The 15,494-nt window shown below is 31.6% G+C and overlaps 1 protein-coding gene across 35 annotated transcripts in view; it reads left to right on the top strand.

The window, feature by feature from the left end:
- Positions 1-304: 304 nt before the first annotated feature.
- LOC106664483 (myosin heavy chain, muscle) overlaps positions 305-15,494 on the top strand; it is a 33,793-nt gene continuing 18,603 nt past the window's right edge. For 4 of the 35 annotated variants that reach the window (XM_024224703.1, XM_014390204.2, XM_024224707.1 and 1 more), the window contains exons 1-15: positions 305-383; positions 2,441-2,711; positions 4,659-4,802; positions 5,480-5,636; positions 7,402-7,429; positions 7,509-7,776; positions 7,835-7,898; positions 7,962-8,060; positions 8,766-8,869; positions 10,440-10,577; positions 10,640-10,759; positions 10,835-10,984; positions 12,461-12,631; positions 13,994-14,173; positions 14,245-14,401. In XM_024224703.1, the coding sequence (XP_024080471.1) occupies positions 2,493-2,711; positions 4,659-4,802; positions 5,480-5,636; positions 7,402-7,429; positions 7,509-7,776; positions 7,835-7,898; positions 7,962-8,060; positions 8,766-8,869; positions 10,440-10,577; positions 10,640-10,759; positions 10,835-10,984; positions 12,461-12,631; positions 13,994-14,173; positions 14,245-14,401 (1,999 nt within the window). In that variant the 5' untranslated portion in view covers positions 305-383; positions 2,441-2,492. Of the gene's footprint in view, positions 384-2,440; positions 2,712-4,658; positions 4,803-4,855; positions 5,000-5,479; positions 5,637-7,401; positions 7,430-7,508; positions 7,777-7,834; positions 7,899-7,961; positions 8,061-8,332; positions 8,437-8,765; positions 8,870-9,433; positions 9,538-10,439; positions 10,578-10,639; positions 10,760-10,834; positions 10,985-12,460; positions 12,632-13,069; positions 13,241-13,343; positions 13,515-13,993; positions 14,174-14,244; positions 14,402-15,424; positions 15,478-15,494 lie in introns of all 35 variants that reach the window. The other 31 variants (XM_014390227.2, XM_024224712.1, XM_024224718.1 and 28 more) reach the window with 21 other exon arrangements.

Raw genomic sequence — 15,494 nt, 5'->3', positions numbered from 1 at the left:
CGACGACCTCTATTCGCAGGTGTCTGGGTATTGTCTATTGTGTTTCCGAGAAAGAAAATTCCTAAGGTAAGTTCTGTGAAACCGGAAGGGTACAAGCACTGGGGGTTGCTGAAAACAAAATCGGTTCAAATTTTCAAAAAAAAAAAAAAACAGTTTTTAAAAATAAATCTAATTTTATATAAAAATAAATCTCTGTAACATTGTTGCTCTCTGTGATAGTGCTCTGTCAATCGGATTAATAATAAAAATGGAAAAAAATTTGACCCATTTAATGAAGAGTGGGGGTGGGAGGAATTATTTTTAACTAAATAGTGGGCAGGAGGCTAGAAAGCTACCAGTCGTGTGACTTCCCTCGATTCGACACCGTCCTCTCTCTGGAAAAGGTATCCGATTTTAAAAGGCTCTTACATCGTAAATCGAATCGAAAACCATTTTTGAATTTTGAAAATTTTCATAAATTTTCGATCAATTTTTAACTTAGGCTTAAGACAAAAGAGATTTAACATAAACATTTATTTACTACAAATTTCTTTTCATACTTATTTACTTAATTTTATTTTGCCTTATCTATACGTGAAAGAAGATGAAATTAAATTAAATTTAATACTAATATTGTAGTGTTTTAATATTGAACTTTCCCGACTTGTAGAGTGCTTGTAAGGTTTATTAATTACATAGGTACCCAGGCACCGTGAATAGTAAGTGTGTCGTAATCCATATAGAAAAAGTTAACATTTTTGAATTTGATTTTGCTTTGACTAACACTTTTCTTTTTAAAATTTGAATATTCCTCTTTCTAGTTTAAACATTACAAGGTAACCTTTTATGGATTTCTGATATAAGTCTATCAACTAAATTTTAAAAAAATCATCCAATGATATTTTGGCACGCTTGATACCAGCATTCTCAACCCCTTCCAATTGGGCTTCAACCTCTCTGGTCACAATAGGAATTCGGCCTATAAATAGATCGCCCCCACAATATAGGCCCAGGCGTGAGCCCATTCAGGAAGTACGGAATTAGATCGAGGGTAGGCCAAGAAACGCGAGCTCCCGATTTTTTTTTTTAATAAGCTAAAAGGCGGAAAGAAAAAATACTTCATCCCTTAAGAGAAAAACAAGTTAATTTAGTCATGAAGAAAATAAGGGGTGGAGGAAATTCCGGCCTTTCTATTCTAAGAGCGTGACGTAAACTCGACGTCATTATACAAATGTTTTCATTCACATTCCGGTTTTATTTTCGATTTTTTTAAAATTATCCAATATTTCATACACATAAAGTAGTTGACGATTAGTTTCAAACAAAAATAAATAAAATGATAACAGAAAATTCAGTTTGACTAGAAAAGGATTTCTTTCTGTAAAACATACCGCCCACCTTTAAGCTTTTTAAGCTTTCCTTTTGTTACTTCATTTATTATGTTTACTTCTATTCTAGTGCACATCATAGATTGTTAAAAAAATTGTTTGCTATAAAAAGCGAAAAACTAGGCTGTAAAAAATAATAAACTTGAAATAAATTTAATTATTATGTGTTATAAATGAACTGATCTTTTACTATTCAAAATTTTAAATTGAACTCCTAGGTGTAGTTTAAATATAGGTTTGAAACAACAAAGAAATATCAATTAGCGATAGAGGTTGGTTCAGTTTAATTTGGAACATATTTCCTATTGTAAAACATACCGCCCACCTTCAAGCTTTTTTATTAGCTCAGTTATTACGTCTATTTCTATTCAAATATTCCTTATAGATTCTTTTAAAAAAATAGTTTGAGATAAAACGCGAAAAAACTGGACTTGGTAAAAACTAAAATAAATTGAATTATCCTGCTTTTATGTGTCAATCTATTTTTTAAATCATTCAGAAAACAGTCAATCATTCAGAACATTAGTTGTTTAACAATTGATTTAGAACAAGTAATGATAGAATGTAGTTCAGTTTACCTTGGAACATATTCCCTGTTGTAAAACATACCGCCCACCTTAAGATTTTCATTATGGTACTTTTTTTATTATGCATAGTGCTATTCGAATACACCTCATAGAGTCGTCATAAAAAATAATTTGTGATAAAGAGTTTAAAAGCACAATGCAAAAATAATATACTTAAAATAGATTTAACTGTTAGCCTGTTTTTAAGAACCATCTCTTTATCGAGGATGCTATAAAATAAACCAAGAATAAACTTTTACTTTAGGTAAAGGTTTTTGATTTTTCTTTAAAAAGAATAACAACGGATAATCCTTTTTACATTTATAAGGTTAAATAGGCAGAAATATTGGAGTTTTCTTGGAGGGTTGTTTTAAAAAATTGCATGCGTATCTAACTGAGGTTATTTGGTTTTGTTGTTTCTTAAGCATCGCTTTAAGCTGACCTCTTTTTTTTTTTTTTTTTTGTAATCAACAATCGAAACGGAACTAATGCAAATGTGGTTTGCAGCAGGAAGGGCTGTCCACGTTTTCTCTAGCCCGGTTGCAAGGACAGACTTGAAATGGCGTCAAAAGGTCCCGCAGGGATGCAGTCTGGGGGAGATGACCCCGACCCAACCCCCTATCTGTTTGTGTCCCTTGAACAAAAGCGTATAGATCAAACGAAACCCTACGATGCGAAGAAGGCTTGCTGGGTTCCAGACGAGGGCGAAGGTTTCGTCCAGGGTGAGATCAAAGGAACCAAGGGTGACATCGTCACCGTTAGTCTTCCTAATGGAGAGGTAAATACAAAAACAATCCTTGAGAGCTATGAGGAAATACTGTAAACGATATAATCAGTGCGAAACAGATTCCTCATTCCTCCTCATTATTATATTTATTATTACTAAATACTAAGTTTTTTATTTCTAAGACCGTAACAGACAGCTTGGTAAAATCAGGACCTAGTCGTCCGCATAACTAACTGGTTTTTAAGAAATGTACATAATGTCCGAAGGTTTCTGCATACAGTATACCAAAAAATAGCCTAAAATTTGTACATACAACCAATATAATTTAAAGTATTAATCCTATAAATAAGTAATAAAACAATAAAGTAAATTTTATTTAAACACAAACCTAAATGTTTGTTAAAAAAATAATAATGAAAGCATTAGTATATATTGCAATTAAATTAATGAAATTACGATTTTAAGTAGGTAGTTTTTTCTAGGAAGATAGAACCTAGATAATACATTTTTAAATTTATGGTTCTTTAAAAAGTTGATTCTCCATGTATAAATTTCTATAATGAAAATAAGTTGAAACTGACTTACAATATAATCTATAATCAATTTATTCAATTTAACAATATTGAAATATTGGGAATTTACATTTTGAATAACTGTATTCCTTTTCTAAAAGTTGAATAATCTATTCATCGATTTCAAATCGATTTAAAAATTTGATATAATGTATAAAATATAAAAAATATCCATTTATTAAGGATAATCCATCTATTGGATTTAACTATAATTAAATTAATGAAATTTCAATTTTTGGGTCAAATAACTTTTTTTCTCGATATAATTAATATTGGATTTTAATATAATAATTTTATAATAAAAATTGAGAGATTTGAAAATTTCATTTGTCAAGGAAGGAACGAAGGAAAAGAAATTCTTATTTTCTTTCAAATTGGCCTAGATTTTTAATATCAAAATTTTCAATTATTTTTTGCATATTTAAAATAGACTTTTTCAATTTAAAAAAAAATTTACAAATATATTTCAACGGCCAGATTATCTTAAATAAAATGAGATAATTCATTTTTAAATTATTTTTCGCAAATTTAACTAACAATAAGCTTTAGAATTTAATTGTCAACTATGAGGTTATCAAAGCGAATAAAAGATTGAGTGCATTCACTGTCATTTCTATCGCTAGAATCTTTGTCTAATTTATGAATCTAACATTTGTAAAAGTAAAAATCAAGTTATCGTAAAATAACAGTAAAAACACCTTTTTTATACTATTTACTGTATTTTTTTAACTATGAATATTGAAAATACCCAAATAGTACAGTATTAATTTTTCGGCGGACTTTTTTTTGACTAAATTCATGAATTAGCCAAATAAGCAAATCTGACTATTCTTAAAAATAAAAATAGTGCGCCAAGACTGTTTTACATAAAAAACTTAATTTAATGCATATTTTTCGTGTTCATTAAAATTACATGAATTATTTATTTCTCATTTTTATAGCGTATTGATATGAAGTAGGTTTTGGCCTCATTTTTGGCTTTAATGATTGTTTAGCGGACTTTATAAGTTTATAATCATAATGAATTCTACTCCAAAATAACCCAAATGTCATTAAACTTTTCACAAATTCAATCGCATATTTAAAAAGTTATACAAATATAAAATAAATATTAATTTAAACATTGCATAACTATAATGTAGAATAAGTGACAGTTTGAAAATATTTGTGGTTTCGGTTCATGTTTTTTAAATAAATTTTCAGTACAATTTTTTCTTCTAATAAAGGTACCCTGTATGTACAAAACACTGATAGGACATTCAAAAATATGTTGTAGTTGTGGTTTAATAATTAAATTAATTTATAAGTAATATTAGTTTAACGTTGCAAACGCATTAACAATGTCGCCAAGTAAAAATGCTCGCTTCAAGCTCATTATTGGAAAAAAAATTGAAACAAAATAAGATATTTAAAATGCGATGAGCAGGAAAGACATCTTAAGAAGGAGCAAGTTTACCAAGTAAATCCACCGAAATACGAAAAAGTTGAGGATATGGCGGACCTGACGTACCTCAACGACGCCTCTGTCCTGTACAACCTGAAACAGAGATACTATCATAAGCTAATATACGTAAGTGAAACTTTGTTTATTCATATTTTCTAACCGTTTCTCTCAATTCACAGACCAAAGACTTCAAAAAAGATCTTGTTGGCCAAGTGAACCCACCCAAGTACGAGAAATGCGAGGACATGTCCAACTTGACTTATCTCAATGACGCGTCTGTCTTGTATAACCTTAAGCAGAGATACTATCATAAACTCATCTACGTAAGTTGCGGTAGCGGCATGTCGGGAGCATGAAATTGGAACCGGCCTGAAAACTGACTCTCAGGCTTTATTTTTCATCTAGCACGCACAAGACGCCGCCACGAATCTTACAATTGACGTACAATGTGGCCAAAAAAGATCTATCACATTCCATAATATGTATTTTTATGTTGTATTTTATGATTATGGTTTTAGATGATACACCATGTCTGTATTTGGACATAGTATGTCTCATTTGTTCTGTCTCTACCTACCATGCGATATACTGGCATGGTCTTTTTTCCTTATCTACCTTATTAAAAAAACCTTTGTTTTTTTAACTATCACATTCCATTTATTACATTATCCATTCCTTCTTTTTAATATTTCTTCACATATTTACCATTTCTGTTTTGTGGTGTACAAGTTTTTATTTTTCACGAAAGCCATTTCTTTTCGACTTTTTCACCTATCATGTTTTAATCTTGACTTTTATTACAGACCTACTCCGGCCTTTTCTGCGTTGCCATCAATCCTTACAAAAGATTCCCCGTTTACACCTTGCGTTGTGCCAAACTTTACAGAGGCAAGAGGAGGAACGAAGTCCCACCTCACATCTTCGCTATTTCTGACGGTGCCTACGTTAACATGCTTACAAGTGAGTATTACCGTTCGACCTAGTCCAAAAAATTTTATTTTTATAATATTATTCTTCAATTCGAGTTTAAAAATCTAAAGAAAAATCAACTTGGGCAGAATTCAACAGGCATTTACTTATTTTTTAAGTTAATTTACATTCAAATTCACGTAACGTAAATGTATAATTGAGATTTTAAACTTCATTAATGGATGTAAAATCCATTTTGTAACTTAATTGACCCAACGGGAATATATCTAAGAAATTATCATCAACCATGTTTATTGAGATAAACCCTCATTAATGGATAAACAATCCATTTTTTAACCTAATTTAATATTAAATTTGAATAAAAGATTGAATATATCATCAACTGTTATATTTTTTGTGATAAAGCTCATTAATAGACATACAACCCATTTAACTTAACTTTAACTTAATTGAGTATTAAATTTAATTAACAGTAATACATCAATGATATTAACATTAACTGTAATATTTATTGTAATAAAAATTCATTAATGGATATAATGTATAATTTTTTGCTTAATTTAACATTCATGTAAATATCAAAAAATGCGCATTCAAAATTGGATCACCGTAAATTTTTATTCACTTTTAGAGTTCGTGTTTCTATTATCTCCGATAAATGGAATCCATTGCTGAATAAAATTTCTTATTTTATTATTAACGAAAATCATCTAGGAACCTTTCATGAACTTTTATAAGTAAAGACAAAATCACTGAAAAAAAATCAGTACTTGTATTCGCATTGGTTTTCAAATTTAATTTTTTTTACATTAATGAAAACTATCAATACCCTATACAGTAAAACAACCCTAAAAAAAGCGAATAACTTAAGCCTCTGTATTAATTAATTGTAAAAAATTAATTATTCTTTTTATGTAAGGTCTTGGTTGATATGAAAAAGTTAGTGTCACGAGCGAGGTGCGAACCCACGACCTTCGGCTCGATACGTCACTGCTCTAACCACTTTGACCAGCGTTGTATTGAGCCGAAGGTCGTGGGTTCGAATCCCGTTCGTAACCCTAACATTTTCATTCAACCAAGACCCTTACATAAAAAGAATAATTAATTGAGATAATTAATATCGTCAATTAGACATGCAAATTATTGATCTATATTATTTGTAAACTCGGACAGTGCCCATGAATAGACAGTGAGAGACAAATCACAAAAATTTTCAGAAAATATCACAAAGAACAAAACTTAAGCTCGACCCCGTCTTAATCATAAATGTGTATGTTCGAGAAATTTTTTTTAACCAAGATGTCTTTTTGGTTATGTTTACTATTTCTTAGAAACATCTGTCATCAAAGTGTGTTTAAATTTAGTTTCTTCCACGTAATGTCAAAACTAATTTTCCTAAAATATATCAATTTCGTATTGAAGTTGCTGTTATAATCAGCTACGTGGATTGAAACAATTTTCGCTAACAATCTATTACACTTCATATTAATGTGTTTTTTTCTATGAACTGCACAATGTTTAAATGTCCGTGTAGTCTGTTTTTGTAACTTCGCGTCGCTTATTTTTAGAGGTTTTTCGTCCGAAAAGGGTTAAATTTGACTAGAGATGATTATTACAAGATAAGAGAAACTACAAAGAGAAACTAATAATTATATTGAAGTTCTGTCCAAAAGTGTATTTTTAATTATTAATATTCAGAATTTGTTAAGTTTTTGTGTTTTTTGTCAGTTGGTCTTTTATTGGTCATTTTATAGATTATATTAGTTACATGAGTTTTTTTTTATTTTTCCCACAGACAAAGAAAATCAGTCCATGTTGATCACGTAAGTATTTAGAGCTTTAAGAATTTTACTTTACCTACATGCATACAATTTATTGAAAAATATCAATTTTTGCCTGCAGAGGAGAGTCTGGTGCCGGAAAAACTGAAAACACGAAGAAAGTAATTGCGTACTTCGCCACTGTTGGTGCCAGTGGTAAGAAAGACGAGGCCGCTGAAAAGAAGGTAAAGATAATTTATATAAAAAAAAGTATTTTTCTGTTAATTACTGATTTTTTTATCACTCCAATTTTTAAGGGAACTCTTGAAGATCAAGTCGTACAAACTAACCCTGTACTGGAAGCGTTCGGTAACGCCAAGACAGTGCGTAACGACAACTCCTCCCGTTTCGTAAGTACAGACTTGTATCAAATAAAAAGATAAATATCTAATTGTATCAATCGCCCAGGGTAAATTTATCCGTATTCACTTCGGCCCATCTGGAAAACTTGCCGGAGCTGATATCGAAACCTGTAAGTTTTTAAATACACATCCTCAATCTTAAGAGGCGGAATACTGAAACTTGAGTTTTGCAGATCTGCTGGAGAAGGCCCGTGTCATCTCTCAACAGACCCTCGAGAGGTCTTACCACATTTTCTACCAGATAATGTCCGGCGCTGTCAAGGGGCTGAAGGGTAAATTATTTCATAAAGTCAACTTTTTGAAGTTATGAATTATTCTGTTTTATTTCGACCAACAGTATATGGCGATAAAGCCGAATTTAGGGTTTATTCTCATAGGAGACTCGTTCAAAGACTACCACTTACTGACATATTACAAATTCGTTAATCTTTATGTTTTAATCACTGTTGTTAAAAAAGGGTGAATTTGAGTTTTTTTATATGTAAAGGCCGTAATGCATGATCCTGTTTTTCCTTGTGTTAAACGTATTTTGGGTGAATTTTAGACATGTGTCTTCTCTCCAACGACATTCACGACTACTACTACGTATCCCAGGGAAAAACGACAATTCAAGGAGTTGACGATTGCGAAGAAATGCAGCTTACCGATGTAAGGGCGAAACAACAACGCGATCTGACTTTAACAAATATCAATTTTCTTTAAAATTTGTGTTTTGCGATTTGAACTATTTTCCAGCTCAAATAGCTTTAACAGGTCCTAAGGCCTACAGTTTTTTTTTTTTTTTTTTTTGCAAACGTAAACTAACGGCCTATTCGTCAAGTGTTCAGGAACCACTGTTAGACGAACAAATAGTTTAGAAAAAAACAAAACAAAGTAGTTAGTTGTCTCCAAGGCAAAAGGGACAGATGAAAAAGCCACTAGAACTGGTTTTTAAATATGCCTACTTACAATGCTTGTGTGTGTTACCTTATCTCTAGCAATGTGCCTGCTGTCAAATAACGTCAACGACTACTACTTCGTCTCACAAGGGAAAACGACAATCAATGGTGTGGATGACGGAGAGGAGTTGCTTATTACCGATGTAAGTTGTAAAAAAAAAGGGTCTTGGAAACCTTTCGTATTAGACGAAGTCTTCTTAACACAAAGTCCGTACTTCGCCTAACCACGCCCTTATCCCTAAGGGCGAACTTTCCTCCTTGCAGTTCTAATTTTCCTAACCGATATCACTCTGTGTAAGTTTTACTTAATCCAAGCATAATTTCCGCCGAAATGACTTTGTTCGATAACAGGCCGGAGGACTATAACTTTATTAATAAGGGTAAAAACACGGGGTGAACGACTGAAGAATCACTTCTCACTGACGTAAGTCAACATCAAAACTACAAAAAAATCCATCTTTTAAATCTTAACAAAACTTCATTATTCTATTGGTTAAAAATACATGCTAAAGCAACATTTTTAACGTACATAATTGCTTTTTTAATTATTTAATAATTTCATGTTTCAGGAATAATTCATAAAGTAACAGAGTAACTATCGCATTTATACTGTTGGCAATAATTTTTTTAATAAACCGATTTCTTTCAGAGAAGGCTTTCATATTAATTATATAACAAATTAATTTCATACTTAACTTCTTCAACAGAGATGTGCTTGCTTAGCGATGACATCTACGAGTACAACTATGTATCCCAGGGTAAAATCTCTATCGCTGGAGTTGATGACGCCGAAGAAATGACCCTAACCGATGTAAGACCTTGTTTATTTCTTTTTTTCTGAAAAAAGAAAAATCCAAAATTCAATTTCCTCCCCAATACAATCCTTGATAAACTTCCATAAGATTTCAGCCCCAAGGTGATTTTTTTTTTATCCATGATTATTTTTTCGGGAGTCCAAATGAAAGGAAGACCGTGTCATCGACTTAAACAAATAACAGTATGGAGGTTCGCCGTCTTTTTTTCTTTGCATAAGCATATGCTTAAACAAAAATATTTTTTTACAATTAGCTTTTACTAAAAAACAATAATAAAACCTTTCATAATTTTTATAACGATATTAACGATAATATTGTTAACATTTTTCATCTATTTTAAAACAATGTACCATATTTTTTGGACCCAAGAAATTTTTTTGAAGGAGAAAACGGTGAGTATGTACAAAAATATTTTTATGGCTTTTTTTTAAACCATAAAAGCCGCTTTTTGTGTTTTGATATTTTTTAATATATAATGCATATTTTTTTAATATAAATTTTTACACATTTTCTTTTTTTGATAGACGTATTTTTGATTTTTGAAGCTTTTTATCCATGATATTTAAACAATTAAAAAAATAATAATTTTCAAATAGCGTTCGTTTTGAAACAAATATAATTTTTTTTTAACTTTTCTTCTGCCATAAGAACCTTTCATTTTTTAAAAAATAACTTTTTTAACGTCCGTTTCCTCTATCATGTTCCTTTTGAGTAAAACCATATTTTAACCTTCGTTTAATTTTTCAAAGAACTTCTTGTAAGATGACTTTTTATTATAATAATATCTCCTTTTTTCAGTTGTGAATAATACAAAAATAAATACATAAACATATCCCTGTTTTAACTTTTCATTTTTAAAGGTGTTACTGACGTTGATTGTTTTTTTTTGACAATATAGCAAGCTTTCGACGTTTTGGGTTTCACTCAAGAAGAAAAGGACAACATCTACAAGATCACCGCCGCCGTTATGCACATGGGTTGCATGAAGTTCAAGCAAAGGGGTCGTGAAGAGCAAGCCGAGCCCGATGGCACAGAAGTGAGTCGTACGCAAAAATAAATCGATATGATTTACATTTATAATCATGATTTGCCACGCAGGAAGGTGACAGAGTCGGAAGGCTTCTTGGCATTGAAGGCGCCGACTTATACAAGAACTTCGTCAAACCAAGGATAAAGGTCGGTAACGAATTCGTCACCCAGGGTAGGAACGTCAATCAGGTAAGGAAACCTACAATCTGAATTATTCTTTTTCCAAACCTATTTAATACTATTTTTTTTTTCTTATAAATACAGGTCACATACTCACTCGGTGCCATGTCGAAGGGTATGTTCGATCGTCTTTTCAAGTTCTTGGTCAAAAAATGTAACGAAACTCTTGACACAAAACAAAAGAGGCAGCACTTCATTGGTGTACTGGATATCGCCGGTTTCGAAATTTTCGACGTAAGTTTTAAAATCAGGCTTAAATTATATCAAAGTATGGAAAACATCGTATGATTTTTTTTCTAGTATTTCTTATTACAATTGGAAATACTAGTAAAAAAAGTATCATTTTTATGTGTCAGTGCAAAATAATCAATTACTTAAAACAAGGAGAAAGGAAAATATTATATTTTAAACTTATAAACATTTTTTAGTCCTAAATCCACTTTGAGATTAGACAACAGTATGATTATATCTCCTATATATTTTCAAAAAAAATTTAAATAGTTTAAAACGTGAAAAATTTAATTAAAAATAAATTTTTAGTCTTAAATTTTACCACAACCTTTATTTTTTTAAAATAATTTTATTGTGCTATTTTATATTCATAAACAGCACCGAAATGGTGGTAGCATAAATATTATTCTATTAGATTTGAAAAACATTTCGACTTTCTTTACATTTTCAAAACTTTAAGCTTATTTTTCTAACCGAAATATAATTTTTATGGTGTACGTTAACCTTTCTTCTTTTTTTTTAAATAATTTTATTTTGTTGTGTTATGTTGATGAACAGCACCAGAAGATTGAAAAACTATACATTAATATAATAATATATTTATACAAGGAGAAAGGAAGATATTAGATTAAAAATTATAAATATTATTTCATCATAATAATATGATTATGTCTCCTTTATATTTTCAAAAGATTTTAAACCTATTTTTCTATCAGAAAACATAAATTTTAAGCTTTAATTTAGTTACATCCTTTCTTCTTTTTTTATAATTTTATTTTGTTGTGTTATTTTGTTGAACAGCACCAAAATGGTTGGGAAACGCACAATATTTATATGTTAATATAATAATATATTTATACAAGGGGAAAGGAAGGCATTAAATTCAAATTATATATTATTCCATCATAAATCTATTAGATAGGGAAAAAAATTTGATTATGTCTTCTGTATTTTCACACATTTAAAACTTTTTTTTTAACAAAAATTGTAAACATTAAATTAGCCGCATCCTTTCTCCTTTAATCTTTTTTATTGTGTTTTATTTCTTATGTTGATGAACAGCATCAGAATGGTTGAAAAAACTCAATATTTTTATGTGACAAAATTTGTAATGATTTTTATTTTAAGGAAACTTCCAGACGAAACTGGCAATTGTCAAAAAGAAAAAAAAATGCTTAACCCAAATTTAGAAAAAACTTTAACCTTGATTAATTAAAAATAATATGATAAACTTTTGCTAACATTATAATAAGTTTTGAAACAGCTGATTAACTTTATTAACGAAAAACTCCAGAAATCTGGAACAGGTTGAATGTAAAAAAAGTCATGAACTCGTCTTCATCAGACATATCGAAAGGGTACACGCAAAAAAGGGCTTTGAATGTCCGTGTATCCCGTATAGAGCGGATTAACGTTTAACTTTTATAACCTAGCCTTTTAACACGAAAAACCGGTTTAATCATGATTTCTCTTGAACAGTACAACGGATTTGAACAACTCTGTATTAACTTCACCAACGAAAAGCTACAACAGTTTTTCAACCATCACATGTTCGTCTTGGAACAAGAAGAATACAAGAGGGAAGGAATTGACTGGGCTTTCATTGATTTCGGAATGGACTTGTTGGCCTGTATCGAACTTATTGAAAAGGTACAATTAACACCGAGACCTTGATTACTCCGACCTGATGACATACACATCACGGTTTTCAATTGAGTCAATGATCCCCGAGTCGAAAGCCAAAAGTCAAAAGGTAAACCGTGAAAACTAATAGGACGGTCAATATAATGTTTCAATATTATTACTCATGTGGTAATAACTTAATCCTAACAGCATGCTATTTTTTTAAAACTCCCAACACTTGCCCTAACCATTCATCCCTAACCATCCCTAAGGATCTCTAACCATCCCTAACCATCTCTAACCATCCCTAACCATGCCTAACACCTATGATTAAACAGTTTCTGAGACAATTGAAGTTTCTTCTTAATAAAACCTATAAAATTAGACATTAGTACAGACAAGGAAACTGACATGAGTGTCAGCCCGTTGTTGATTTTTTCTTGTATTTCCATGACACCGTATTAGTTCAACGGATTCGAGCAGCTCTGCATCAATTTTACGAATGAGAAGCTGCAACAGTTTTTCAACCACCACATGTTCGTACTCGAACAGGAAGAGTACACCCGAGAAGGGATCGAGTGGGCCTTTATCGATTTCGGCATGGATCTGGCCGCCTGCATTGAGTTAATAGAAAAGGTAGAAGTTGAATTGCCGGGGCGGGGGCGTTTCCACGGTCGGAAGCCCGTGCCGACGGCGGCTGTTGTGTTTTCTTTCTATGTGTTGTGCTTTTGCTTGCCAGTTCAACAGTTTCGAACAACTTTGCATTAACTTCACGAACGAGAAGCTCCAACAGTTCTTCAACCACCACATGTTCGTACTGGAACAGGAAGAGTACACGAGTCAGGGTATCGAATGGGCGTTCATAGATTTCGGGATGGATCTCGCGGCATGCATCGAGCTTATAGAGAAGGTGAACACCTTCTATTAACAGAGTCAAACTCGTACAACAAAAATTAATTTAATTCACCAATATTTGTTGTATGAGTTTGTTTTTTGGTTTGTACTATCTAATTATTTTAACTGTGTGCGTTTTATTGTCGCCAGTAATATTTGCGCTTATAGGAGCTCTACAGCAGAAGGTAACGTAAAGCTTTTTGAATATTTGAGCATTTGAAATTCCACCCCCACTCCCAAAAAAAAAAACACTTTTAATTTACCTTAAAGTACAACTTAAAAGACAGTAGAAGCAATTGATCATTTTAAAAAAATTACCAAAATTAAATTGAAGTATATTAAGTATCGTACAAGCAGCTTTTTTCACACTTTTGTTTGAAAAGTATTTTAATTATTTGAGTAGATTGTTAAATAAACGATTTTAGTAACACATTTACACGGACACAAATGATTCCACTCGATTTTCTTTTCTTGCTCATCTTTACTTTATTACAGCCCATGGGTATCTTGTCCATCCTTGAAGAAGAGTCTATGTTCCCGAAGGCCACTGACAAGACCTTTGAGGACAAGTTGAACACCAATCACTTGGGCAAGTCCCCCAATTTCCAGAAGCCTAAGCCTCCAAAGCCAGGCTGCCAAGCCGCCCACTTCGCCATCGGCCATTACGCCGGTGTTGTGAGTATCGAATGCTTGGATTGGAAATATTCCATCGCGGGAACGACTAATCAAAACGGAAAAATTGACAGGTGTCTTACAACATCACAGGATGGCTGGAAAAGAACAAGGATCCTTTGAACGACACTGTCGTCGACCAGTACAAGAAGGGTACTAACAAACTTCTCTGTGAAATCTTCGCTGATCATCCCGGACAATCTGGCGGTGCTGACCCCAGCGGTGGCAAGGGTATTGAAACTTTATTTATAATTTGCAACATACATGCAATATTCAATTTACATCAGACTTATTTTGAATTTAAATTCGAAATACATTTTTCAATATAAAATTTTATTGGTTTTGGTTGAAATGAAAAAGTTAGTGTCAAGAGCGGGATTCGAACCCACGACCTTCGGCTCAATACGCCGAGCAACGTCGTATTGAGCCGAAGGTCGTAGGTTCGAATCCCGCTGCTGACTCTAACTTTTTCATTTCAACCAAAAACCTATAAAAAATTAATTAATTGAAAGAAGTATTTTGGTCAATAGATCACTAAATATAATGGATTTAATAAAATTTTATAATATATACATAATTTTGTTGTCATTGTTAATATATAATTTTGCTTAATTCATAATTTTTATTCAATAATATTTTAATAAGGCTTACATCAGTTCTTAAATTTTAACAAAATAAATAAGCCAAGGAAAAAAATAAAATTTATGTATAATTTTTTTAATGCTATTGTTTTTGTTATAATGTCATTTTATTTCAGAGAGTGTGATGTGTGGTCTAGTGTGTTTGTAATCCCTCAGCTTTAAGCAGTTCTAGCAAGCGTGAAAAAAATGTAAAGTGAATAACTTTAGGTTTAAAGAAAAGCTTTTTTTAACCAATTCTAAAGCGCTTTAGCCAAGACGTCTACTCTTGCGGAATATTTCATAATGTCTCCTTATTTTTATTTTATGTTCTATCAAAACTTTTTTTCTTTTTGTGTATATGTTTATTCAAAACAAATTAACGTTTTACCACGAGCTTCTATGAATTAACAATCGGTGGTTTAAAAAAAATCTGTTTTAACTGTTTGTTAACGGCCAAGCTTCGACCTCAACGCTGAGCTGGATTGGCTCTGTCTTAAACAAAAAAAAAGTTTCGCTTTTAATAAAACTTAAAATACATTAAACAAGCTTAATGTTTTAACAATTGCGCTTAGGTCGACACTTAAAGGTGCTCGCAACTGCCGAACGTGTTGATTTAAAAGCCGATTGATTTCAGGTGGAAAAAGAACAAAAGGATCAGCTTTCATGACTGTCTCGGCCTTATATAAGGTACATAAAAGAAACCA

This window comes from Cimex lectularius, unplaced genomic scaffold, assembly GCF_000648675.2.
Source record: "Cimex lectularius strain Harlan isolate CLEC.00 unplaced genomic scaffold, Clec_2.1 scaffold8, whole genome shotgun sequence".
NCBI classification, from domain to species: domain Eukaryota; kingdom Metazoa; phylum Arthropoda; class Insecta; order Hemiptera; family Cimicidae; genus Cimex; species Cimex lectularius.
The sequence above is the reverse complement of the archived record's forward strand: the minus strand, read 5'-3'. Positions and strand labels throughout refer to the sequence as shown.